At 43.6% G+C, this 27,937-nt stretch overlaps 1 protein-coding gene across 2 annotated transcripts; it reads right to left on the bottom strand.

The window, feature by feature from the left end:
- Positions 1-438: 438 nt before the first annotated feature.
- On the bottom strand, positions 439-27,937 carry LOC118369678 (neurotrypsin-like). Of its 2 annotated transcripts, XM_052498517.1 has the most exons (14): positions 27,362-27,937; positions 23,604-23,646; positions 16,993-17,235; positions 14,988-15,126; positions 14,688-14,866; positions 8,570-8,717; positions 7,465-7,643; positions 7,232-7,373; positions 6,903-7,117; positions 4,980-5,121; positions 4,535-4,813; positions 3,772-3,894; positions 3,136-3,416; positions 439-2,957 (listed from the first exon to the last, which is right to left on the bottom strand). In XM_052498517.1, the coding sequence occupies exons 1-14, from the start codon at positions 27,437-27,439 to the stop codon at positions 2,638-2,640; spliced, it is 2,511 nt and encodes an 836-aa protein (XP_052354477.1). In that variant the 5' UTR covers positions 27,440-27,937; the 3' UTR covers positions 439-2,637. The 2 variants fall into 2 exon arrangements, with proteins under 2 accessions (XP_052354477.1, XP_052354478.1); XM_052498518.1 differs by lacking the exon at positions 16,993-17,235.

The raw sequence follows: 27,937 nt of genomic DNA, 5'->3' as shown, positions 1-27,937 counted from the left end.
GAAAAGTGTACTTTTGTCAACAACAATGATTACTGTTGTGCAGGTTGTGTTGCAACAGTGTACACCAATTGTGAATGTGTAGCAGTTAATTAAGCACCAACAATACCAATCGTTTTCACATTCCAATGAATGATAGTTTGTTCTATAAACACTGCAAACACACCATTGACATACTGTAAAACAAAAAAAAGACTGTGATCTTGAAACACTCTGAGTTAAGTACATGAGAGGGTTTCAAGGTGCAGCATAATCCTTCTAATAATAATAATAATAACTCTTCCATGTGCTGAAAACTTCAATACACAAGGTGCCTTTTAGGAAAATGAGGCTATAGGAAAATATCATGATGAATAAAACATGTCATTAGAGCTCTAATACTGAGCAGGATGAGTGATATTCCTTGTAGCCCCCTGCCACATAATAGTTATGAAACACAAGTGTGATGCAGATATTTAATGACACCTCTCAAAAGCACATTATACAGTACATACACGTTCACATTCAAGGTATTATATAGAGTACTTGCAAGATATGAGTCTGAAGATTTACTGCTTTTACTTTGGCATACTGTCTAATATTTATTTTCAATGATGGCACATTAGAAAGGGGAATTTTCCACTCCACTCACCAATAACTTTTCTAGCAGTCCATTTGAAATATTGCATATACACTGAATATACAAAACATTAACAACACGTTCTTTCCACGACATAGAATTACCAGGTGAATTCAGGTGAAAGCTGTGATCCCTTATTGAATTCACTTGTTAAATCCACTTCAATCAGTGTAGATGAAGGGGAGGAGACAGGTTAAAGAAGGATTTTTAAGTCTTGAAACAATTGAGACATGGATTGTGTATGTGTGCCATTCAAGGGTGAATGTGCGAGAGTGCCTTTGAACAGGGTATGGTTAATAGGTGCCAGGAGCACCGGTTTGTGTCAAGAATGGCAACGCTGCTGGGTCTTTCACATTCAACAGTTTCCCGTGTGTATTAAGAATGGTCCACAACCCAAAGGACATCCAGCCAACTTGACTGTGGGAAGCATTGGGGGGGGTTCTTAATGTTTAGTATACTCAGTGTATATTTCATCATTTTAAGCTTTCAAAATTGCACCACATCATGTTTGTGTAACTCATTTTCATCATGTACAGATTAGCATTTCAGAATTCTAAAGGAAGTATAGAAAGGAACTTTATTATGTGTCAAAATGCATGTGCAAAAGCAAATCACAGATGTCATATCACATAATAATTAGTTGTGCTGTTCAGTGACAATCGAAAACATGCAGTCATGTGACTGAAAGCCCCATAAAATGAAATAACGTTTGGATGTTAAATTGTAAAAGAACATTCCATCAAGTGTACAGGTGGTATTAGGAAGTAGTTAGATCTATTTACTATCGGAATAGATTAGAGTACTAAACCAGAGGTTCTTCTAAACAGCCAGATAGTTTAGAAGTTTGCATTAGTAATTACCACATGAAGCTTAGGGGTATTGAGCATGTGTGGTTACATTTCTAGACATCTATTCAGTAGCAGAGTGGAATGTGACCAGGTAAAACATAGAACAAATGCAACGTCAGCACTGTGTAGGCTTTGTAAGTCTGTACGATGTGTTCATGTGTGTCAATAAATTATAAGAATGATGAGAAGATTGCATTGATCATTTGGCAATTGCACTGCAACTTGAGACAAAAAAACAAAGATATGGTCTAAGGCCTGAATTGAGATGTAATATGAACCATTAATTGACAGTGCACACACGCACACACGCAAACACACACATACACTCACACAGAAACGTTCTCTCTCACACACACACACACACACACACAATGATTGTCTTACAGTACAAAGAGTGGATAAACAAAGATAGTGGATCTGTCCCAGGACTGGCTTCACATAACACTGATAGTAGGGATGTGCAGCTTCTAAGAAAAAGTGGTAGACAGATAGATACTGTGGGTAGGCAGGCAAACAGGCAGGACCTCATTTAAGTCATTGTGAGTAGCCATGTCATCATTGCCACGTGTACAGAGCCTCGTAAAGGCCCACTCTCCTATGGCCTCTCCTATGGTCTAAACCAGCGATCTGTACATTGACTAATTTGACCAATTGTTTCAATCAAGAGTGGAGCACATTAGTGTAGGCTTAAGTTCAAATGCATGAACAACTGGAATGTTCATGAAACCATATTCATTTGAAAGCCACATGTCTGTTTGTACTTTACATATACAATCTTGTACCTTAAAGATATTCCACCTAATGCTCCTGACTAGACTTACTCCCAATGGCACCATTAATTGGCCATTCACAGGTGTTGCAGGGTGATAGTATGGCATGCATTATAGTGCAATGTCATTCACCTATGCAGTCTGGCTTTTTGGTGCATTAAATGCTCTCGTTAAAGTGGTAATTCCACATAATCAAGAATGCTCAATGCCATTTACAGGCTTCTCCAAGTGTAGGCAAAAAAAGGGACTTAAAAGCACACTGCTGGATGTGGGTGAGGCCAGGAGCAGATACCAGGGTGTGGTAACCCTCTCTAACCGGCCACTGCTCCTTTAATCTCCCCACCTCCACCTCAACCCAAAATTCATGTGATAAAAATGGCTGTCCAATGGCACGGTGGCAGCATCAGATTTTCGGTGGGTTGTTGGTGACCTGGTCAATCCAGCGCAGGAACCTGCTGACCCGCGTGTACACCCCGGGGAAGGAGGGGTCACCGCAGCCATGACCCCAGGAGATGATCCCCGTCAGTACCCAGCGCCCACCCTCCCCCTGACATACTAGGGGACCACCACTGTCACCCTGGCAACTGTCCACGCGCCGACTGTCCGAAAGGCTGCCCGCACACAGCATGCGGCTGGTGTAGCGCTCGCCGTATCGCTTTTTACACTTCCAGGTGGGCAGCAGGGGAACCCAGGCCTGCAGCAGAGTACGGGAGTACTCCGAGTCTGAGAAAGTGAGAGAGAATGAGAAAGTGAGTGATGAACAGAGAGATAAAGAGTGAGGCGGCCAAAATAAATTGAAATGTTCTGTCATATAAATATTGAGCAAAGAACAGATCAAATGGCTGATTCCAATGTAAACACGCAGGGAACTCTCTGTAACAGAGAGGCTTATGGTCAGTACCTGTGATGCCCCACCCTGTGATGACACAGGCGGCAGGCCTCTTGCCCCACTTGCTGCCAGGCGCAGGGAGGCAGGCTGAGTTGGTATGAGGGTTGAAGGCCACACAGTTGCCCTCTGTGCCTTTCAGCCTGAGTAGGGCAATATCATACTCCGAGCCCTGGCTGTGGTACTTCCTGTGGATGACGATGAGCTCTGGGGACAGGCTGCGCTCAAAGTCATCCCTCTCCTCCGTGTGGTAGTCACCCAGTCGCAGCACGTAGCGAGATGGGTCCCTGCCAAACCTAGGAAAGAGGGAGAAAACAGAGAGAGGGAAAAAAGAAAAGGTAAGAGAGGGAATTAAGGTTTGAGGAGGTTAAGCCAAGCAGAAAAGAAGACTTGATTATCTCCTGCCAAGAAAAATACATTTGAATTTAAATGATCAAGGCAGTGACTCAAATACAAGTATCACTTATAAGTGGCATGACATCAATCTCTTATTAATAATATTTGATCAAATGATTGACATAGATCAAGTATTTGATCAAATGTACATATGTTTATGCCACATTACTACATTACTGTATGCAACACTCGTCATTTTTTATAATGTGGTCACTGCAATTCCATCATTGGGCACTAGATGTCTTTGTGGCCCACCTCTTGAAGCAGTGTGCAGCAGTCAGGACCCAGCAGGAGTTGATGAGCGTGGCTCCACACAGTGGATGGTTCCCTTTGGACTGGGACTTGAGCCACAGAGACGCCTGCCAAGGCCAGTCCCCTCTACCACACCCAGGGGAGGAGAGAGAACATGAGCAGAAATAGATCATGGTTGATTTGATGTTATGATTTGACTTGTGTATGTGTTTGCATATATCTATGCAGTCATACGGTAATAGAACCGCTGAGAATCTGTTTGTGTGTGTGTGTGTATTTGTGTGTGTGTATGTGTGTGTGTGTATATGTGTGTGTGTGTGTGTGTGTACTTTACTATTTATATTTTTGACTACTTCAACTTTTACTCCACTACATTCTAAAGAAAATAATGTACTTTTTACTACATCAATTTTCAGGATAGGAACATGGTCCAATTCACAGACTTATCAAGAGAACATCCCTGATCATCCCTACTGGCTCTGTGTGGCCCTGGCTATCCGTAAATGTAAAAAACATGAAAATAGTGCCATCTGATTTACTTAATATAATGAATTTGAAACGATTTATACTTTTACTTTTACTTTTGATACTTACGTATATTTAAGCAATTACATGTACTTTTGATACTTAAGTATATTTAAAACCAAATTGTTTTTTACTTGAACTCAAGTAGTATTTTACTGGGTGACTCCATTTACTTGAGTTATTAATGTATCTTTACTTTTACTCAAGTATGACCATTTGGGTACTTTTTCCACCAGCGTACCTGATTGACTTGTCCCCACCAATAATCCTCCTCCTGCGTCGCTGTGTGTTTGGCCTCATGCCACAGGTCTGCGTTATTATGGCGCCGTCCCCCACCGGTTCGGGGACGTAGTCACAGATGACCCCTGCATCCTCACTATGCCGGCAGTCATGGGCATCTTCTCCCTCGGCCGGACACTCCCCCAGGGACGTCTCAGCCCCTGTGCACCTAACATTGTCCAGGTGGATAAGGCCCTGGCCTTCTCCAAAATAGGCCATGGAGCGAGCCTTGGACACCCCACTGAAGAAGAGACACAGGGAAGGTGAAGCTCGATATTCCAAAGTGGCCCTGTCTCCTGAATGGCAGTTAAAGGAAACCACATACTTGGCAGTGAGATATGATGTATTCTGCAAATAAGGGAAAGGATATATGATACAATGGCAAACATGAGAGAATCCATATTTACATAAATCCCAGCTGCCTGCAGACCACTGCAGCGTTGATGTCATTCCAGCCGTCATCGCACACGCTCCCCCATTGGCCATTCAGAAACACTTCCACACGCCCTTCCCTCCGGCTCTCTCCAGCAACCAGTCGCACCAGAGGGCCTGAGGCCAGAACAGAGAAACACAATAAACCACAATATACAGTGGGGCAAAAAAAGTATTTAGTCAGCCACCAATTGTGCATGTTCTCCCACTTAAAAAGAAGAGAGAGGCCTGTAATTTTCATCATATGTACACTTCAAATTTGACAGACAAAATGAGGGGAAAAAATCCAGAAAATCACATTGTAGGATTTTTTATGAATTTATTTGCAAATTATGGTGGAAAATAAGTATTTGGTCACCTACAAACAAGCAAGATTTCTGGCTTTCACAGACCTGTAACTTCTTCTTTAAGAGGCTCCTCTGTACTCCACTCGTTACCTGTATTAATGGCACCTGTTTGAACTTGTTATCAGTATAAAAGACACCTGTCCACAACCTCAAACAGTCACACTCCAAACTCCACTATGGCCAAGACCAAAGAGCTGTCAAAAGACACCAGAAACAAAATTGTAGACCTGCACCAGACTGGGAAGACTGAATCTGCAATAGGTAAGCAGCTTGGTTTGAAGAAATCAACTGTGGGAGCAATTACTAGGAAATAGAAGACATACAAGACCACTGATAATCTCCCTCGATCTGAGGCTCCATGCAAGATCTCACCCCGTGGGGTCAAAATTATCACAAGAACGGTGAGCAAAAATCCCAGAACCACACGGGGGACCTAGTGAATGACCTGCGGAGAGCTGGGACCAAAGTAACAAAGCCTACCATCAGTAACACACTACGCCGCCAGGGACTCAAATCCTGCAGTGCCAGATGTGTCCCCCTGCTTAAGCCAGTACATGTACAGGCCCGTCTGAAGTTTGCTAGAGAGCATTTGGATGATCCAGAAGAAGATTGGGAGAATGTCATATGGTCAGATGAAACCAAAATAGAACTTTTTGGTAAAAACTCAACTCGTCGTATTTGGAGGACAAAGAATGCTGAGTTGCATCCAAAGAACACCATACGTAATGTGAAGCATGGGGGTGGAAATATCATGCTTTGGGGCTGTTTTTCTGCAAAGGGACCAAGACGACTGATCCGTGTAAAGGAAAGAATTAATGGGGCCATGTATCGTGAGATTTTGAGTGAAAACCTCCTTCCATCAGCAAGGGCATTGAAGATGAAACGTGGCTGGGTCTGTCAGCATGACAATGATCCCAAACACACCGCCCGGGCAATGAAGGAGTGGCTTCGTAAGAAGCATTTCAAGGTCCTGGAGTGGCCTAGCCAGTCTCCAGATCTCAACCCCATAGAAAATCTTTGGAGGGAGTTGAAAGTCCGTGTTGCCCAGCAACAGCCCCAAAACATCACTGCTCTAGAGGAGATCTGCATGGAGGAATGGGCCAAAATACCAGCAACAGTGTGTGAAAACCTTGTGAAGACTTACAGAAAACGTTTGACCTCTGTCATTGCCAACAAAGGGTATATAGCAAAGTATTGAGATAAACTTTTGTTATTGACCAAATACTTATTTTCCACCATAAATTGCAAATAAATTCATTAAAAATCCTACAATGTGATTTTCTGGATTTTTTTCTGTCATTTTGTCTGTCATAGTTGAAGTGGTACCTATGGTGAAAATTACAGGCCTCTCTCATCTTTTTAAGTGGGAGAACTTGCACAATTGGTGGCTGACTAAATATTTTTTTCCCCCACTGTATTACCATAATAACAATATTGAATTGGACTTTTCTTTGCTAAATTCACCAGATAAGATAGACATCTAACTGAGATATGTTGATAGCAATTCTGATTTGAGGTTTTTGAGGGTACAGCGAGTACAGTGAGGCCTACCTGTGATCTGTGGCAGCCCTGGCACCTCGTTGGTTTCACCTCCCCTCTCACAGCGCACCCCTACGTCCTCGCTGTGGGAGCAGTCGTGGCGTCCCCACTCGGCGTGCCCGCAGGACAGCAGGGTGCCCTCTGAGCCCTTACACTGCACCTCATCCAGCAGGATTAGCCCTGTGCCCTCCCCATACAGCCCGTCTGACGCCACCTCTGCACGCCCTCTGCTGGACCAAACACTCCATTACTGCAGTATCACTACAATATTACTACAGTTAAACCTAATTTACTTTCCCAGTACATTGTATTTGAACATAAAAGGACCCCTGTAGACCGACCTGAAGCCCAGCTGTCTACAGACCACTTGTGCGTGGTGCTCAGTCCAGTTGTCGTCACACACCGTACCCCAGTCCCCAGAGTGGTACACCTCCAGACGACCTTCCCAGGGACTGTCAGACCCCACCAGCCGCACCACACCATCTGCAACACGGTGTGTGCATGAGACAGTGTGTATGTGTTTTCCATACAAATATGTGTATGTTCACAAAGCGTTCCTGTCCTGACTCCTGACCTGTATATGGGTTACAGGACACGCCAGCATCCTCCATGTGGTCACAGTTGTGTTGTTGCCAGTTGTTGTGGGGACACTCCTCCAGGGAAAGCTCGTTGCCTGTACACTGCAACCTGTCAAGGAAGATGGGTCCAGAGCCCTGACCAAAGTGGGCCCACGTCCACGCTTTTGGTACCCCCCTGAGTGGACACACACACACAGACATACACAATGACCATATATGGACATGTAAACAATATATGGCAACCACTCAAGGGTCATCCTGATGTGCACATATAAAATGCATTCCCACCAAGTAAACACATACTGTACAGAGCACACACACATGCACTTACACAGCAGAGAAAGACATATACACGACACAAAAAACACTCACACACACCAAATATAGTTATGGAGAGATGTATGATTCATGATCTGAAATGAGTCCTGGCACAGATCCACTATCTTTGTTTATCCATCTCTTTGTACTGTAAGACAATCATTGTGTGTGTGTGTGTGTGTGTGTGTGTGTGTGTGTGTGTGTGTGTGTGTGTGTGTGTGTGTGTGTGTGTGTGTGTGTGTGTGTGTGTGTGTGTGTGTGTGTGTGTGTGCATGTGTGTGTGTGCATGTGTGTGTGTGTGTACATGTGTATACATGTGTGTCTGAGCAGAGAGAATTCCCCAGTGGCTTGCTTTGCAGGCCCTTATTCGTCAGAAGCCAGGTGACCTGCTAAGAGTGGCGATGACGTCTGAATAATGTGGATCAACTGGCTCCTCTCCTCTCTCCTCCAGCAGAGCAACAACCCTAAACACTGTAGGCCATCAAAAATGCATGCCTTCCGTTCATCTATATTGATATAGTTCACTCAGTGGGAATGTAGCAGTGTAAAAAGGCTATCCTAGCAGGAGTGCATCCATCTCTGTGGAGAGCAGAGAGCTTTGGTTGGTGGGTAACTTTAAGCCTGGGAACCATTGCTGTTTGCTACCACTGATAGGGTAGTTTTACCTACATATGTACTAGATGACATTTAGTGGAGGGAATCACATTCAAAACCCATATGTTGCATGTCAAGCACCATCCTCCAAGCAACTAGCCATCGGCATGGCATGCCTGTGCTGCTCACCCAAGGCCCAACTGCCGACAGACAACTTCAGCATCGATGTCATCCCACTGGTCATCACAGATGGTGCCCCACCTCCCATCATGGTACACCTCCACACGACCCTCAAAGTCCTCCAGGCCACCTACCAACCTCAAGGGGGCGCCATTGCCTGAAAAATACAGCAGAAATCAAATAAAGTCCAGGTTTACTGGTCACATTACTCACGTTCACAGATTTGCAGGTGTTATAGCAGGTGAAGGTACATTCTTGGGTTTCTAGCTCCAACAGTGCAGTAGAATGTCTTGTGTTACTGGCTCCAACAGTGCAGTAGAATGTCTTGTGTTACTGGCTCCAACAGCACAGTATAATGTCTTGTGTTACTGGCTCCAACAGCACAGTATAATGTATTGTGTTACTGGCTCCAACAGCACAGTATAATGTATTGTGTTACTGGCTCCAACAGCACAGTAGAATGTATTGTGTTACTGGCTCCAACAGTGCAGTAGAATGTATTGTGTTACTGGCTCCAACAGCACAGTATAATGTCTTGTGTTACTGGCTCCAACAGTGCAGTAGAATGTAGTGTGTTACTGGCTCCAATGGTGCAGTAGAATGTCTTGTGTTACTGGCTCCAACAGTGCAGTAGAATGTAGTGTGTTACTGGCTCCAACAGTGCAGTAGAATGTCTTGTGTTACTGGCTCCAACAGTGCAGTAGAATGTCTTGTGTTACTGGCTCCAACAGTGCAGTAGAATGTCTTGTGTTACTGGCTCCAACAGTGCAGTAGAATGTCTTGTGTTACTGGCTCCAACAGTACAGTAGAATGTCTTGTGTTACTGGCTCCAACAGTGCAGTAGAATGTCTTGTGTTACTGGCTCCAACAGTGCAGTAGAATGTCTTGTGTTACTGGCTCCAACAGTACAGTAGAATGTCTTGTGTTACTGGCTCCAACAGTGCAGTAGAATGTCTTGTATTACTGGCTCCAACAGTGCAGTAAAATATCTTGCAAATACAATACAAATACACAAATAATCAAAACATCTAAACAAGAAATGAAGAAGTGACAGAACAAGTTCAATTATCAATCCAGAGTAGGTATATTAGAGTGAGCATGGGACAGAATCCAGAATATGAATACGCGGTGTGTATAGACATTATATAATTTGGAAAGAAATGGTATGTACAGTAGTAGGTATATTAGGATGAGCTATGTCAATAATACAGTATATACATGCACAGTTAGTAGACAACAGTATATAAACAGAATATGAGGTGACTAGCGTTCAATAACACGATATACATGGGGAAATAGTCTCAAGGTGCAGGGCAGAGTACCGGGCAGGTAACTGGCTAACTGGCTAACAGTCTGATGGCCTGGAGATAGAAGCTGTTTTTCAGTGTCTTTGTCCCGCTTTTGATGCACCTGTACCATCACTACAATCGATGATGGCAGAGTGAACAGACCTTAGCTCGGCTGGCTGAGGTCCTTGATGATCATCTTCGCCTTCCTTTCACACTGCTGTAATGCCCTGAAGGGAAGGCAGCGTGCCCCTGGTGTTGTGTTGGGCTGACCGCACCACCCTCTGGCAAAGCCATGTGGTGAGGGCGACGCAGTTGCTGTGAAGTTTCTGAGGGTCTTAGGGGCCATGCTGAAATTCTTTAACCGCCTTAGGTTGTAGGGGGGCTGTTTCGCCTTCTTAACCACGGTGTCGGTGTGGTGGGATAGTTTCAGGTCCTCAGTGAAGTGCACGCCTAGGAACTTGAAGCTTTAAACATTCTCCACTAAGGCCCTGTCGATGTGGATGGGGGTGTTTTCCCTCTTCTGTCTCCTGTAGTCCACGATCAGCTCCATTGTTCTTCTTTTCCAGGTGGGATAGGGCGGTTTGCAGTGCAACAGCGATTGTGTCGGCCGTGGATCTTTTGGGGCAGTATATGCAAATTGGAGTGGGTCTAGCGTGTCAGGAAAGGTGGAGGTGATATGGTCCTTGACAAGCCTCTCAAAGTACTTCATGATAACAGAGGTGAGTGCTACGGGGCGATAGTCATTTAGTTCAGTGACCTTAGCTTGCTTGGGTACATGAACAATGGTGGACATCTTGAAACAATGGCGTTTCTGTGTTGTTTTCCTCAAAGCAGGCAAAGAATGTGTTAAGTTTGTCTGGGAGTGAGGTGTCGGTGTCACTGACGTGGCTGGTTTTCTCTTTATAATCAGTGATTATCTGAAGTCCCTGCCATATGCGTCTCGCATCTGAGCCATTTAATTACGACTCTACTTTGTCGCTATAATGTCTTTTTGCCTCTTTGATTGACTTTACAGTGCATTTGGAAAGTATTCACACCCTTCAACTTTTTCCACATTTTGTTGTGTTACAAGGTGGAATTCAAATGGGTTTCATTGTCATTTTTTTGTCAATGAGCCACATAAAATACTCTGTAATATCAAAGTGGAATCGAAATTCGAACATTTTCACACAAAAAAAGAATAATAATATGAAAAATAAAAACATTGATATATATACATTGATTTATCTTGATTACATATATCTTGATTACAAGTATTAAACCCACTGAGTCAATACATGTTAGAATCACCTTTGGCACCGATTACAGCTGTGAGTCTTTCTGGTTAATTCTCTAAGAGCTTTGCACACCTGAATTGTACAATATTTGCACATTATTCTTTAAAAAAGTCTTCAAGCTCTGTCAAGTTAGTTGTTGATCCTTGCTACAGCCATTTGCACGTAATGGCATATATTTTCAAGACAATTTAAGTCAAAACTGTATCTAGGCCACTCATCAACATTCAATTTCGACTTGGTATGCAACTCCAGTGTTTGGCCTTGTGTTTAAGGTTATTGTCCTGCTGAAAGGTGAATTTGTCTCTCAGTGTCTGTTGGAAAGCAAACTGAGCCAGGTTTTCCTCTAGGATTTTGCCTGTGCTTACCTCTGTTCCATTATTATGATTTTAGATTTTTGGGAATGTTGTTGTCATTTTTTTCCCGTTTTCATCCCAAATTCGTGATTATGATCTCTTCTCATCGCTGCAACTCCCCAACGGGATCGGGAGAGGTGAAGGTCAAGTCATGCGTCTTCCGAAACATGACCCGCCAAGCTGCGCTTCTTAACACAACTCAGAAACCAGCTGCACCAATGTGTCGGGGGGAACACTGTTCAACTGACGGCCAAAGTCAGCCTGCAGTCACTGGAGCACGATAAACCAAGTAAAGCCCCTCGACCAAACCCTCCCCTAACCCGGGCGATGCTGTGCCAATTGTGCGCCACCCTATGGGACTCACGGTCATGAGTGGGATCAAATCACAGGCTGTAGTGACCCCGAACACTGCGAAGCAGTGCCTTAGACCACTGTACTGCTCGGGAGGCCTATTCCATTCATTTCTATCCTAAAAAGAAATCCCTTGCCGATGACAAGCATACCCATAACATGATGCAGCCACCACCATGCTTGAAAATATGTAGTGGTACTCAGTGATGTGTTGTGTTAGATTTGCACCAAACATAACGCTTTGAATTCAGGACATAAAGTACATTTATGAACCACATTTTTTGCAGTTTTACTTTAGAGCCTAAATGCAAACAGGATCGATGTTTTCAAATATTTTATTCTGTACAAGCTTCCTTCTTTTCACTCTGTCATTTAGGCTAGTATTGTGGAGTAACTACAATATTGTTGATCCATCCTCAGTTTTCTCCTATCACAGCCATTAAGCTCTGTAACTGTTTTAAAGTCACCATTGGCCTCATGGTGAAATCCCTGAGCGGTTTCCTTCCTCTCTGGCAACTAAGTTAGGAAGGACACCTGTATCTTTGTAGTGACTGTGTGTATTGATACACCATCCAAAGTGTAATTAATAACTTCACCATTTTCAAAGGGATATTCAATGTCTGCTTTTTTATTTTACCCATCTACCAATAGGTGCCCTTCTTTGAGAGGCATTTCAAAACCTTCCTGGTGTTTGTGGTTGAATCTGTGTTTGACATTCACTGCTCGACTGAGGGACCTTGGGATAATTGTATGTGTGGGGTACAGAGATGAGGTAGTCATTAAAAAATCATGTTAACACTATTATTGCACACAGTGAGTCCATGCAACTTATTATGTGTCTTGTTAAGCACGTTTTTACTCCTGAACGTATTTAGGCTTGCCATAACAAAGGACTTGAATACTTATTGACTCAAGACATTTCAGCTTTTCATTTTTTATTAATTTGTAAACATTTCTAAAAACATATTCCCACTTTATAATATAATAATAATATATGCCATTTAGCTGACGCTTTTATCCAAAGCGACTTACAGTCATGTGTGCATACATTCTACGTATGGGTGGTCCCGGGAATCGAACCCACTACCCTGGCGTTACAAGCGCCATGCTCTACCAACTGAGCCACAGAAGGACCACTTTGATATTATGGGGTATTGTATGCAGGCCAGTGACACAAAATCTCAATGTAATCCATTTTAAATTCAGGCTGTAACACAACAAAATGTGGAAAAAGTCAAGGGGTGTGAATACTTTCTGAAAGCACTGTATGGAGGTCATAGCTGGTCTGTTAGTACTCGTCCATGTTCCCAGTAGTTAAATGCGGTGGCTCATGTTGGCATCATGTTACAATAGAAACAACTGTTCTTCTCAGTTATCGACTTATGGATCTCTTGGTCTCCTTGATGAATGCAAATGTAAATAACTTCTTGCCCAGTGCCATGATAAATAAAGCAATCCAAACCACAGAACTGTTGGAGTGCAATGACCCCTGACCCTAGAGTTTGGTTCAAAGCTCCGGCAAGTCATTAGAAACTACAGCAAGTACAAGTATGTGAGGGATGCAGGGAGAAGGAAAGAGGGGTAGATGAGTTATGCAATCTGAATATGTGAGCTGCCCTGGCAGAGAAGTTAAGGAGGTGGGGGTTGTTTGGGGGTAGGGGGGTCAGAAGAGGGGTGCATGTGTACCCTGTGGGACCCCTCCCACCTCCCTGGCAGGGCCTCAGGACTCTCAGATAACTTTCTCCTCCTAAAGTTTCAGACTGAATAATTCCCTGCACCGCACTAAATATACTGAGTGTACAAAACATGCTCTTTCCATGACCAACTGACCAGGTGAATCCAGGTGAAAGCTGTCACTTGTTAAATCCACTTCAATCAGTGTAGATGAAGGGGAGGAGACAAGTTAAAGAAGGCTTTTTAAGCCTTGAGACAATTGAGACATGGATTGTGTATGTGTACTATTCAGAGGGTAAATGGACAAGACAAAAGATTTAAGTGCCTTTGAATGGGGTACGGTAGTAGGTACCAGGCGCACCGGTTTGTGTCATGAAGTGCAATGCTGCTGGGTTTTTCACGCTCAACAGTTTCCTGTGTGTATCAAGAATGGTCCACCACCCGAAGGACATCCAGCCAACTTGACACAACTGTGGGAAGCACTGGAGTCAACATGGGCCAGCATCCATGTGGAACACTTTCGACACCTTGTAGAGTCCTGACGAATTGAGGCTGTTCTGAATTGAGGCTGTTCTGAATTGAGGCTGTTCTAAGGGCAAAAAGGGGTGCAACTTAATATTAGGAAGGTGTTCTTAATGTTTTGTACACTCAATGTATATACCCTCTACTCCTCTGGGCACTCCCTTCTATACCCTCATTCTAACACACCACTGTTGTTGTTCCCTCTGCCCCTTTGGGACTCTCTGACACAAGTGCTGCATAAGCCGCGAGAGCGTACTGGCAGGCTCAGAGAGCTCTAAAAGCTATGTGAATGACTAGGTAGGCAACATCAGCTCCCTCTTGGCTGTGCTGCTCAGAATAAACTGCTCTTGTTCTAGCTTTGCAGTGTTTGTGTTTTGGAGATGAGTATTGGGCCAGAGAATCTTAGCCATGAATCTCACCCTCTGGCCCACGCAGCTCTGACTGAGGTGGGAGAAGAACACTGGAGCTCTAAGAAAGAGGGAACAGTCTCTCTCTGTCCCTGTCGAACTCAACTAAAGGGGAAGTGGCTCTGCTGCTTTAGTACCTCTACATGTGTAATATGTCTAGCAATACAGTATGTACTATATTTATATGTGTAGCACTTGTGATAAATCTGCACTATTTATACCCAAGGTTGTTTTGAAATCTCCAACACCCTCACCTTCAGGTGCAGCACACACCACCCCCGCTTCGTTGCCATGGTTACAGTCACTAGTGACAAACTTCCGACTCCTGCAGTCCAGCAGAGAGTTTTCGTTGCCACGGCAGCCAAGGCGTTCATAGTGGAAGAGTCCAGAGCCGGGCCCGAAATAGGAGTGCTGGAGGGCTGTGCCGATCTCACTGCAGACAGAAAGACAGGATGGACGGAGAGAGAAAGGTAGATGAACAGTCAGGAGTGGAGAGGATGATTTGACATACACACCCACACACACAGCTAAAAAAGTATCTCAGTAGCTCTCACCCCAGTCCAAGCTGTTTGCAGATCACACTGGCATCGCGGTCGGTCCAGTGTGTATCACATACAGCCCCCCACTGGCCATTTAGGTATACCTCCAGACGCCCGCTCTGAGGGGAGGACCCACCTACCAACCTGACAGCTCCTGGAGAGGAGGGAGAGGGGAGAGGAGAGAGGAGAGAGGGCATTAAGGTATGGTACAGCATCAGAGATTGTGAAATCATTTGAAATGACAGGTGGAACATCTCTCTCTCGCACCCATCAGAAACAGACAGACAGACAGACAGACAGACAGACAGACAGACAGACAGACAGACAGATTGCTACCTCGTTAATCATAAATCCAACAGGTGTGATTATCTCAGGATAATTGCATAGAACACTTACATATTTCAACCTGGCAGGCACACACCCGAAAAACAAACATGGGCACACACGCGTTCACACACATACACGTTAACTGATAAAGGTTAACTGTTTGGGAGAGAAAGCTTGGGAGAGCTAGACAGAGACAGACTGATAATGACAGCAAATACAGATGTAGCTAAACAGATTTCAAAACGGGGGTATTGCCTCTGGCATTACATACAAGCATGGTTCTGACAGGCCAGTAAAAACGGTTGTCTAATGGACAGGCAGGGACACACTCCCATTGGGGGGGGGCGGGAGTCACAGAGAGAACAATATCAGCTGCCTGATGGAGAGGTGGAAAACACAGTGGGAGGAGCTTACTGATAGACCGGAAGACAGACAGGATATATTGGGGCGTAGACAGATTGAGAAACAAAAACCATACAGGCAAGAAACACAGATAGACATAGACAGACATAGACAGACAGGCACATTTACATTTACATTTACATTTAAGTCATTTAGCAGACGCTCTTATCCAGAGCGACTTACAAATTGGTGCATTCACCTTATGACATCCAGTGGAACAGCCACTTTACAATAGTGCATCTAAATCTTTTAAGGGGGGTGAGAAGGATTACTTTATCCTATCCTAGGTATTCCTTAAAGAGGTGCGGTTTCAGGTGTCTCCGGAAGGTGGTGATTGACTCCGCTGTCGTGGGGGAGTTTGTTCCACCATTGGGGGGCCAGAGCAGCGAACAGTTTTGACTGGGCTGAGCGGGAACTGTACTTCCTCAGTGGTAGGGAGGCGAGCAGGCCAGAGGTGGATGAACGCAGTGCCCTTGTTTGGGTGTAGGGCCTGATCAGAGCCTGGAGGTACTGAGGTGCCGTTCCCCTCACAGCTCCGTAGGCAAGCACCATGGTCTTGTAGCGGATGCGAGCTTCAACTGGAAGCCAGTGGAGAGAGCGGAGGAGCGGGGTGACGTGAGAGAACTTGGGAAGGTTGAACACCAGACGGGCTGCGGCGTTCTGGATGAGTTGTAGGGGTTTAATGGCACAGGCAGGAGCCCAGCCAACAGCGAGTTGCAGTAATCCAGACGGGAGATGACAAGTGCCTGGATTAGGACCTGCGCCGCTTCCTGTGTGAGGCAGGGTCGTACTCTGCGGATGTTGTAGAGCATGAACCTACAGGAACGGGCCACCGCCTTGATGTTAGTTGAGAACGACAGGGTGTTGTCCAGGATCACGCCAAGGTTCTTAGCGCTCTGGGAGGAGGACACAATGGAGTTGTCAACCGTGATGGCGAGATCATGGAACGGGCAGTCCTTCCCCGGGAGGAAGAGCAGCTCCGTCTTGCAGAGGTTCAGCTTGAGGTGGTGATCCGTCATCCACACTGATATGTCTGCCAGACATGCAGAGATGCGATTCGCCACTTTTTCAAAAGCCTGTCTTAGCACATAGGTTGCTAAGACAGATAGAGACATAGATCTCCTGCCAGAGCAATATGATCACCCCAAAAACACTACGAAAATACAAAGATACCTAGCGATTACTTTTTGGTCACTTTGGAATTCATACACCACTATAAATCATCTGGTTCCAGGTAGTTACCCAGCAGTATTGATTCTCTTGAAGTAAGTATTAGTCGGTAAATCCTCACCTTGGTGGCAGTCGCAGTAGGCCCAACCGATGGCTCCAGAGCTCTGGCGGAAGAAGCACCAGGGGTTGGATTCACGGTCTGGGTTGCGGCAGTAGCTATGGTCGCCCAGCCCCCGGCTTGGGTACTGCAGGACGTAGTCTGGGAACTCTGTCCACTTTAAGCAGGGCGAACCAGAGTCAGTCTGAGACACGGAGCCATTGTAGTAACCCAGCTCAGTGAAGCCCTCTGAACAGGACAGAGGAGCTAGGGAGACAGAGTCACATTCAGATACAATACTATGGGTTTATCAATGGATGAGCTTCTTAGTTAACACAGTATAGCAATAATTATTTTTGTGAGACGAAGTGGGGGGGTAAAGCTGAGTTTTAAAATGAAGTCACAATAAGCCATGCAAGGTTTAAAAAGATGTCCTCTCCTTTGTCTCTCTCTTTTGTTTCCGATCCTCAGAAGTATAGAAGTGAGTCACCTGACTGGTCAGACTGACAGCCCGGTGCTGCAGTGCAGGGGCCAGAGTATTTGTGTAGTTCTGCTTTGCTGAATCACAGAGTGTGGCGGGCTACCTTCAGACAACCTGAAAACCTGAGCCCTTACTACAACCCATCTGTGTCTGTGTATGCTTGTGTGTCTGTATCGCTTAGGAATTGTCCTTGAAATGCACCCTAGGCATACATGTCTTAAAATTATATTAAACATTAAAATCCTTCATGATTATTTTCTCAGTGCTGTTGAAAGGATAGTTTGATCAGAGCATAGACACTGTATACCACTTTGGAGTGGATGACAATTCCTCAAGAGGGGTGGATGCTTGTCTTGAGAATCCAGTGCACTAGCCATGAGTTCCTGCAGAGCTTACTGGGAAACTGAAACTCACTGCAATGCAATCCTCTGAATATTCAGGCCTTTTTAATTCCAGAATCATTCGACTGGGTCTACAAGTGCTGCAGCTCTATCCTCCAATTGCCTTTGTGATGGGAAACCTGAGCTCAGGGGCTCAGTTTTACCAACTAATCTATACAGGTTAAAGAGCCTCTGGGACCACCTATAAAGCTGACCCATCACATTAAATAGGGGTGGGACATTAAACACAAGCATACATTCATCTGGTCCACAGATTGAGTTTTAAAGAGGGGAGGGTCTGTGGTTTAATGACAACCAGAGCCAGGGTGAGCCCTGGACCTGGTCCATAAACACATGTATTTACAATGGATCAACATCTGGTAATACATCATGGGGGGTCTGTGGTTTAATGACAACCAGAGCCAGGGTGAGCCCTGGACCTGGTCCATAAACACATGTATTTACAATGGATCAACATCTGGTAATACATCATGGGGGTCTGTGGTTTAATGACAACCAGAGCCAGGGTGAGCCCTGGACCTGGTCCATAAACACATGTATTTACAATGGATCAACATCTGGTAATACATCATGGGGGTCTGTGGTTTAATGACAACCAGAGCCAGGGTGAGCCCTGGACCTGGTCCATAAACACATGTATTTACAATGGATCAACATCTGGTAATACATCATGGGGGGTCTGTGGTTTAATGACAACCAGAGCCAGGGTGAGCCCTGGACCTGGTCCATAAACACATGTATTTACAATGGATCAACATCTGGTAATACATCATGCAAAAAAATGGAGACAATTTATTGAATAAATCAGTTAAAGCAAATCCAGAAAAAATGATATCTCTAATTTAATTTTGAGTTCCTTTCCACGGCTCTGAGCACGGCGTGTTTAATCCCAGTGCTAGGAACTCGTTTTGTCATTTTAGTTTTCTGTTTGAACCCCATCCTTAACCCTAAATTGAACCACTCAGAATGAATGCCTAAACATAAGTAATAATCTATAGATGGCACCACACTCCATAATAAAAAGGGAAACACACTCCATAATCTCTGTTGCCTGCATTTATGGCAAATGTCTCCATTTGCCTTGGTTGTTACGTTGACTAATTATCAGTCCCATTTGAAGTGGCTATGTATGGGCGGAACTGCCTAATAATCCATCTTTAGTAGCAGCTAATATTCACCTTTAGGTCCATGCTTCCTGTGATATGTAACTGATATGGCAGTACCTCAGGCCATGGTGTGTGCGTACTGTAAATGATATGAAGGAGAGTCGCGCTAACATCCCTCTGGAGCCAGGTGTTAAACCCTGAGGAGAGTGGAGGGAAGTGGATATGGGCAATGGGGTCCAGCCAGGGAAGGAAGACACCCTCATCACGTAACTAAACTCCTCCTCTTGAACTCTCTAAACCAGTGGATTAGGGGCCGCAAGTACTTTCAGTTGTCGTTGGGTAAACATTCACACCTGTGAGCGATCGCTCGCAAATCTACATCCACCCAGCGTGTGGTCTAACCCCTGTCTGTGTTTGTTTGAGTGACTGCCGGTTTGCATTCGCACAGGCTTAGTGACTTAGTTAAGTCCAACCAACTCCTGCTGCTGTGTAGTGAAAGCTACAACCGAAAGCCAGCAGAATATGCTGGTTTTGGTGTTAGCAGTTCATACTACAATGAAAGACCTAGTTAAACTGCAGCTGGCCAGGAACAGAGCGGCATGTCTTGCTCTTCATTGTAATCAGAGGGCTGATATAAATACTATGCATGCCAGTCTCTCTTGGCTAAGAGTTGAGGAGAGACTGACTGCATCACTTCTTATTTTTATTAGAAACATTCATGTGTTGAAAATCTCAAATTGTTTGCATAGTCAATTTACACACAGCTCTGACACACACACTTACCCCACCAGCCATGCCATCAGGGGTCTTTTCACAGTCCCCAAATCCAGAACAAATTCAAGAAAGCGCACAATATTATATTGAGCCATTATTGCCCGGAACTCCGTTCCATCTCATATTGCTCAAATTAACAGCAAATCTGGTTTCAAAAAACAAGACAAAGCAACACCTCACGGCACAAAGCCTCTCCTCTATTTGACCTAGATAGTTTGTGTGTATGTATTGATATGTAGACTACATGTGCCTTTTTAAATTGATGTAGTTCTGTCCTTGAGATGTTCTTGTCTATTAATGTGCTGTATTATGCCATGTTTTGTGTGGACCCCAGGAAGAGTAGCTGCTGCTTTCGCAAAAGCTAATGGGGATCCTAATAAAATACCAAACACCAAATACCAGCAGTGAGAGACAAGACTGGAGAGGGTATCCACAGATTGATGCCTGAGAGAGAAGACATCTTGAAAGAGGAATAATGTGCTCAATTCCAGATTGACCTCTTGCCCCAAATCCTGGTCACTTTATGTAGATCTGAAAGGATTGGCTAGGTACAGATGTAGGATCTTAATTTTATAACCATGTTGCAGAAGAACATTCCTGCATGCAGGAAACAGAACATTTCAAACGTGTACTGTATTCGAGGTTTAAAAAGTCTCCTGAATTTTGTAATTTCAGACTTGATTTTCCCTTAGGAAAATGTATTAACCCCTATAAAAAATAACCATCAATTATAATCCACAATTCCTGTTGCTGCAGGATGATTTTCCTGCTGTAGAAAACTGGCTCAAATTAAGATCCGACATATGTATGAGAAATACGGTAATAATAACTTTGCTCTTTGATAGACTTGATAGAGAAACCAGATAGAATAGTTTTGAATGTGCATTTTTCTTACACCTATCCTTTCAGATGTCAGCAGTGCCGAAGGGTTGGAGTTTGTCTTTGTCAAGATGGATCACAGAGGTCAAATGAGAGATTTGTTGGGGTCAATGAGTGCTGGAAGAGTCAAGTTTCAAGTTTTTTTTAATGTCACATGCACAAGTACAGTGAAAATGTATTAACCCCAACAATGCAGTAACTAATAACAAAGTAATACAAAAAATAACAAGGTAGAACAAAAACACACAATATATTTAAAAAATGACAACTAATAAGAACACAATAACACACAGTAAGCATAATATATACAGGGTCAGTTCAGGTACCATACTTACAATGTGCAAAGACACTGGATCGATAGAGGTAGATATGTACAGTACAGGGGTTAAGGTGACTAGGCATCAATATATAAGATAAACAGAGTGGCAGCAACATATATGATGATTGTATGTGAGTGGGTGTTGTGTAGAGCCTTCCTCTTACACAGCCTAATATAGAGGTCCTAGATGGCAGGGAGCTTGACCCCAGTAGTGTAGTGGGCTGTACTGGGCTGTCCGCACCTGTCTCAGGCACAGTTTGTCTTTTTTTAAATGTTTAATTGTACCCCTTTTTCTCCCCAATTTCGTGGTATCCAATTGTTTTAGTAGCTACTATCTTGTCTCATCGCTACAACTCCCGTATGGGCTCAGGAGAGACGAAGGTTGAAAGTCATATGCGTCCTCCGATACACAACCCAACCAAGCCGCACTGCTTCTTAACACAACGCGCATCCAACCCGGAAGCCAGCCGCACAAGGACATGCCGCACCAATTTTTTCGGAGGAAACACTGTGCACCTGGCAACCTTGGTTAACGTGCACTCCGCCCGGCCCGCCACAGGAGTCGCTGGTGCGCAATGAGACAAGGACATCCCTACCGGCCAAGCCCTTCCTAACCCGGACGACGCTAGGCCAATTGTGCGTCTCCCCACGGACCTCCCGGTCGCTTACGACAGAGCCTGGGCGCGAACCCAGAGTCTCTGATGGCACAGCTGGCGCTGCAGTACAGTGCCCTTAACCACTGCGCCACCCGGGAGACAGTTTGTCTTCTAAGCCCTGCTATGCTGTCAACATCATGGCAGGTACCATTGAATAATACCAAGTGTGATTGACAGTTATTTGTCCCAACTCCCAGTCTAAATGACTCCCCAGAAAGCAAAGCCAAAACATCTTATCCTCTCAGAGGGTGTGCTTTTCTTTCCTCTTCAACTAAACTGTGTTCTCATTTTTCAATGTGTATCTGCCATTCCCTAAGGCATTGAATATTTTAGAAAGTAAATATGGTTTTGAGACACTGAGATGTGTGAGATGTTTTTATGTACTAAGCTGATCCTAAATCCTTCTGAGTCACCACTATCTGTGATGGTGTTTCTTCTCAATCTCACAATGATTCCACCTCATCCAGCTTCCCTGCCTGGCATATTGAGAGGAGATACATATTTGATAGAGTTCACACAGTGAGAGGGTGCCAGACACAGAAAGGTTATTAGGAAAGGTTACCGGAACACACTGATCCTTAAACACACACACACGCGCGCGCCACACAAACAGACACACGCTCACACACAGATTCAAACACACACATGGACAAGCACACAAAACCCCAAAGACAAATGAAAAGATCACCAGCACGTGAAAGCAGACGTGCTGTATCGAATGTGTATGTGTATGGATAACCTCAGTTCCCATGCAGAGGAGGAACTGAGTGAGTATATGAATGCATGCATTGAGAGCAAGAAACTGAGTATGCATGTGGGTGTCATAAAAATGTTCCACTGTCCATCCTAGATTTAATAAGCTCTAAAGTCTCTTAGCATAGCTCACATTCTATCCCTGATGGGTGTCTATAGTTGAGCCACAAATGGAGACAACCATCTATAAGACCCAGACTGGAACTCCCGTTGAGACCCCATAACATAACAGTAACTTCAGCGAAGACAAGAACCAGACATACAGTGTCTGGTTGATGGAAAGTGGGAGTCTTTATCAGAGATGATGTCAGGGCTCTAAAAGCAGGGCCTTGTTTAAATCAGGGCCACTCGCATTTCCATAAGTGAAAGCCTGAACATGAGGCAATCTGGTAGGAATCTCATTCTGTCTGAGCATGAACTAGGAGTCTAAGGCGTGGGATGGGTAAAGGGGGGGTTGGTAGTGTTGGATAAGATATTAGCATCGCGCCCGAGGGTTCCAAAGGACTGGACCTGCCTGGGCATGGAGGGTGTGGTGATGGTTCAAAGACTGACTAATTGGTATATGAGATGAAATGTTGTATCTATCATCCCAACTATTTCATCTAATAACCATCCGTTTCCATGTACATGCTAAAATTCATATCACATTACAAGCTGAACGAGAGATCAAGTGTTCCCTTCATCTACTCAGCAATACTGAGCACTGTGTGATTTTGCCTATTTCTTAGCTGCAGGGATCCAGCTTGGATGAATCCCTAACCATCAAAAAGGAGAACTCTTTTTTTATTCTAGGAAAAAGCAGCTTGCATTTTCAAAGCTGTTTGGTGCTAATACCAAAGTTGGTTATGTGTCTTTTGATTGTGGATAATGTGTTTTTGAAATGAGGTTAAAGAGAGCGAGAGCAAGAGATGTTGAACGTTGCCTAACTATCGTCCCATCCTTCAGGGGCCCAATCAGAATCACCATCTGATTATGAGCAGTGGCAAAGGACTCGCTAATAACGGCTTTAGCAGAGTAAGGGGGCATTTTTGATAGAGGGCTTTTTCAAACTTTTAATCTGAATTCGTGACATTTTGCTGAAACCTCACACCGCCATCTCACATCCACACCCCACATCATCCCACTAAGTATTGTACATTTAAGCGATTAATTTAATGCTGCTTAGTCGTTTATCCATGTCCTTAGATGATTTGCAAGAATCACAATGATGGATGGATGAAATCAAGACCTATTAGAAATAAGAGGAACAGGAAAAGCGGTGTCTACCTGCACTCTGCAGAGTATTTAGGTAGGTGTCTTGAGAGATGACCTGCAAAAAACAAGACAACAGAAAATGAAGCTTCAGGCCTATGCCACTTAGAGCAAGTTTCCCACATTAGGTTATGGATGCTTGATCATAAGTAGCCCCTTATGTCCTGTAAGTAGTATTGTTTGTAGCTTTCATACCCAACAACTTAGTATCTCTCTCTCACTGTTGTATTATATTGTATTGTAGCCTACTTGTAGCCATATGGTGTTACTCTATCGTGATATTTTGTGGATCAGTGAAAATAATTTTAATATTGTGTTAACCATGTTTATCTCTCTTCTCTTCTGCTATATTTTCAACGACTTCGTCACCACTGAGGCTGGGAACAGGAGACATAGTTTAGAATGTCTATGCAGAACGCAATAAAATGATTGCGGGGTTAAGTTAAGGGGTGCTACTTTAAGGCACCATTATCACAACCGAGGCCACTGAAATCAATACTGTCACGCATGGGAAACAGCACGCGGTGACGCAATGTCTGGGACTAGGTCTACTTTCGGTATAGCATAGTCTGCACATTAGTCAGTTGAACTCTAATAATTGCATCTGTCAATCTAATGGAGACGGGGGCAGCTGGGGTAATGCCTGAAGCAAAACGTGCCTCTTGCAGACATCTAAAGCACAAATTTATAATGAGACACAGCTCACCAGAAAAAAAAGAGCTTTGAGAAATATTCTTTGGGGAAAGGGACAAGTATGTAGTTCCCTAGCCTATTGGGTAACACTTAATTATAATATTAATAAGAATGTTTTATTTTATTTATTTTTTATTTTACCTTTATTTAACCAGGCAAGTCAGTTAAAAACAAATTCTTATTTTCAATGACGGCCTAGGAACAGTGGGTTAACTGCCTGTTCAGGGGCAGAACGACAGATTTGTACCTTGTCAGCTCGGGGGTTTGAACTTGCAACCTTCCGGTTACTAGTCCAATGCTCTAACCACTAGGCTATTTAGAAATAGTAGCCTATACACATTATACATATATATCTATTTCATTATTTCTAAACATCTATAAACATGCATACAGTTCATAAGCATTTATAACCTATAATCATTTGTAAAGCATTTATAGTATGTAATATTCATGAGGCTTATTCATTTAAGACTTATTCTTAAGACTTATCCATAAGGAGCAAGCAATTACTAGTCTACAATTGTCGTATTTTACTCCATTGTTTGTGCTTTTGTTATCACTTGTAACCATACCTTACAAAAATGTAACGTTGCTCTCAAGGAATGTCATTGGCTACGTACATCAATTGCTATTTGCAAGTGAGTATGAAGATATCATTGGATGCATTTGCTCCATTGTTTAAACTTTTATTGGTGGCTCACTCTTGCACACCTCAGACTTTAAAACTCACGAGATAACTCACCAGTGTGTTGTGAGCATTAGCGTGAGCATCAATGGTGGAATCGGCGGGTTCGGCTTCAAATTAAAGTCACCCATTGAAACTGATGCAAACTGATACAAATAGCGTAATCATGCAACAATTGGACAAAATAATGCTAAACAAGGTAGGAATGTTTTAAAAAGATATATGTTGTAATCGCACTGTGGATGTATTTGAATTCAGCATTGCATTGGAGGCATACCTACAATGCATTGGGAAAATATTCAGACCCCTTTACTTTTTCCACATTTGTTACATTACAGCCTTATTCTTAAATGGATGAAATAAAAAATGTTCCTCATCAATCTACACACAATACCCCAGAATGGCTTTGGTCAGGGAGGTGACCAAAAACCCAATGGTCACTGACAGAGCTCCAGAGTTCCTCTGTGGAGATGGGAGAACTTTCCTGAAGGACAATCATCCCTGCAGCACTGGATCAATCAGGCCTTTATGGTAGAGTGGCCAGACAGAAGCCACTCCTCAGTAAAAAGGCACATGACAGCCCGCTTGGAATTTGCCAAAAGGTACCTACAGGACTCAGACCATGAGAAACAAGATTCTCTAGTCTAATGAAAACAAGAATGAACTCTTTGGCATGAATGCCAAGCGTCACGTCTGGAGGAAACCTGGGAGCATCACTACGGTGAAGCATGGTGGCTGAAAAAAAAACAATTAATGAATTTTAGAATAAGGCTGGAATGTAACAAAATTGGGAAAAAGTCAAGTGGTCTGAATAAATTCCGAATGCACTGCTATATGCACTGTACAGCCTAACCTATGGATTGTGCACCCATGAAATGGGGTATCAGCCAACTCAGTGTTGATCACGCGAATGTAGATCACTCCCTACTGACGTATGACTTGTGCAAGGGATGGTGCGGTTTGACAAAAAGATCTCTCACTATCAAATCTAATCGCCTGCAGATGATTAAAAAAATGGGGTCCTATTCAACGAAATGTACAGGCTATTGTTTTCTTTATGAATTGATAGGCGCGATAACTTTGAGCATATAGGACACACAGTCAGCCTTCATAAATAGACTGAATGTTAATCATTTATTTATATATACAGTACCAGTCAAAATGTTGGACACACCGACACATTCAAGGGGTTTTCTTTATTTGTACTATTTTCTACATTGTATAATAATAGTGAAGACATCAAAACTATTAAATAACACATATGGAATCATGTAGTAACCAAAAAACTGTTAAACAAATTAAAATACTTCTTCCGTTCAAAGGTTTGGTCACTTTGAAATGTCCTTGTTTTTTTACATCAAATTGGTCAGAATTATAGTGTAGACTGAGCAAGAGGACAAGTACATTAGAGTGTCTAGTTTGAGAAACAGATGCCTCACATGTCCTCAACTGGCAGCTTCATTCAATAGTACCCGCAAAACACCAGTCTCAACGTCAAGGAGAGTGATGGTGCTGCATCAGATGACTTGGCCTCCACAATCACCCGACCTCAAGCCAATTGAGATGGTTGCAATGAGTTGGATGGCAGAGTGAAGGAAAAAAGGGAAACAAGTGCTCAGTATATGTTCAAGACTATTGGAAAAGCATTCCTCATGAAGCTGTCATCAAAGCAAAGGGTGCCTACTTTGTTTAACACTTTTTTGGTTACTACATGATTCCATATGTGTTATGTCATAGGTTTGATGTCTTCACTATTATTCTACACTGTAGAAAATAGTAAAATAATAAAGAAAACCCCTTAAATTAGTAGGTGTGTCCAAACTTTTGACGATTACTGTATATATATTTATACTAGGGTTGGCCTATACAGCCTTATGTTAAAAACAAGCCAAGTTCAATTGCTGATAATAATGGTCTGTCCAAAGTAGTTCCTTCAACAGGCAATGAAACAAACGGATAAGGGTAGGTAGGCTATTGCTGGCGCTCAAGTTTTCTTGGGATCTAATACCTTAGTGAAAATAAAATGTAGCCTACAGGGCACGATACAATCATTGGAATGAAAATAAAGGCTTAATAGTGATGCATTGCAGCAGTAGGTCTAATAGGATATTCAGGTGAAAATTCAGGTGAATATGTTTACCCTCGGAATTCGGGTTTACTGGCACACAGGAAATTGCCACGCACAGCATCGATATTGCCATTTGCGTAGTGTAAATTGGCCACGCATAACCAATAAACTACGCGAAGTCTATTGCCTACACATTTTAATGACTGTAAATCGTAAGGAATTTGGTTAGGTTATCTATGGGTCACCTGTGTTTACCTTTCTGTTGTAAATGAATAGCCGTTCGCAAACAGAAACGCAGTGATAATGAAAGAAAAAGCAGGCACATACCTCTCCAGAAACTGAGATCAGACAACACCATGCAATTGACAGAGAGAAGAGTCCCTTTAAAGCTTCCTTGTCCGTCATCCTTTTATATGTGTCATTACCCGCGCCTTGAGCAGATTTCACCCATATCCAACCCAAAAAGTCAGCCTCCAAGTGCAAGCGACACTGACCAGGATAAAGAGAGCCCGATACGGACCGTCCAAAGTTAGGCGAGGCACAGGACAATGAGCCGATGGGGTTGTTTTTTCTGTGTCTGGAAAAAGATACAAAAATAATCGAAACTCCTATGTGACATTACACACCCTGTGGTACCAGCTGTGCTTCAAGCATAGACTATAGCTTAAACGACGATCCCCTTCGTGAGGAAGTGTCACTGAAAGCAGACACCGGTGAGAGAAACACACTCTCTCGCCTTCAGTGCGATGCACATATGCCAAGTCGAGAATAAACACACAGCAAGCTCAACACTGTCTAGTTGCATTTCATTGGCGTAATGGGGCGCCGCTGTGCGCAGAGGTAAGTTAGTGAAGGGTTTTAGGTTTTATAAAGGAATATGCGATTGATCTGAGTAGGCCCCTA

Source organism: Oncorhynchus keta, chromosome 36, assembly GCF_023373465.1.
Source record: "Oncorhynchus keta strain PuntledgeMale-10-30-2019 chromosome 36, Oket_V2, whole genome shotgun sequence".
Classification (NCBI taxonomy): Eukaryota; Metazoa; Chordata; class Actinopteri; order Salmoniformes; family Salmonidae; genus Oncorhynchus; species Oncorhynchus keta.
This window is presented reverse-complemented; position numbering and strand designations above follow the sequence as displayed.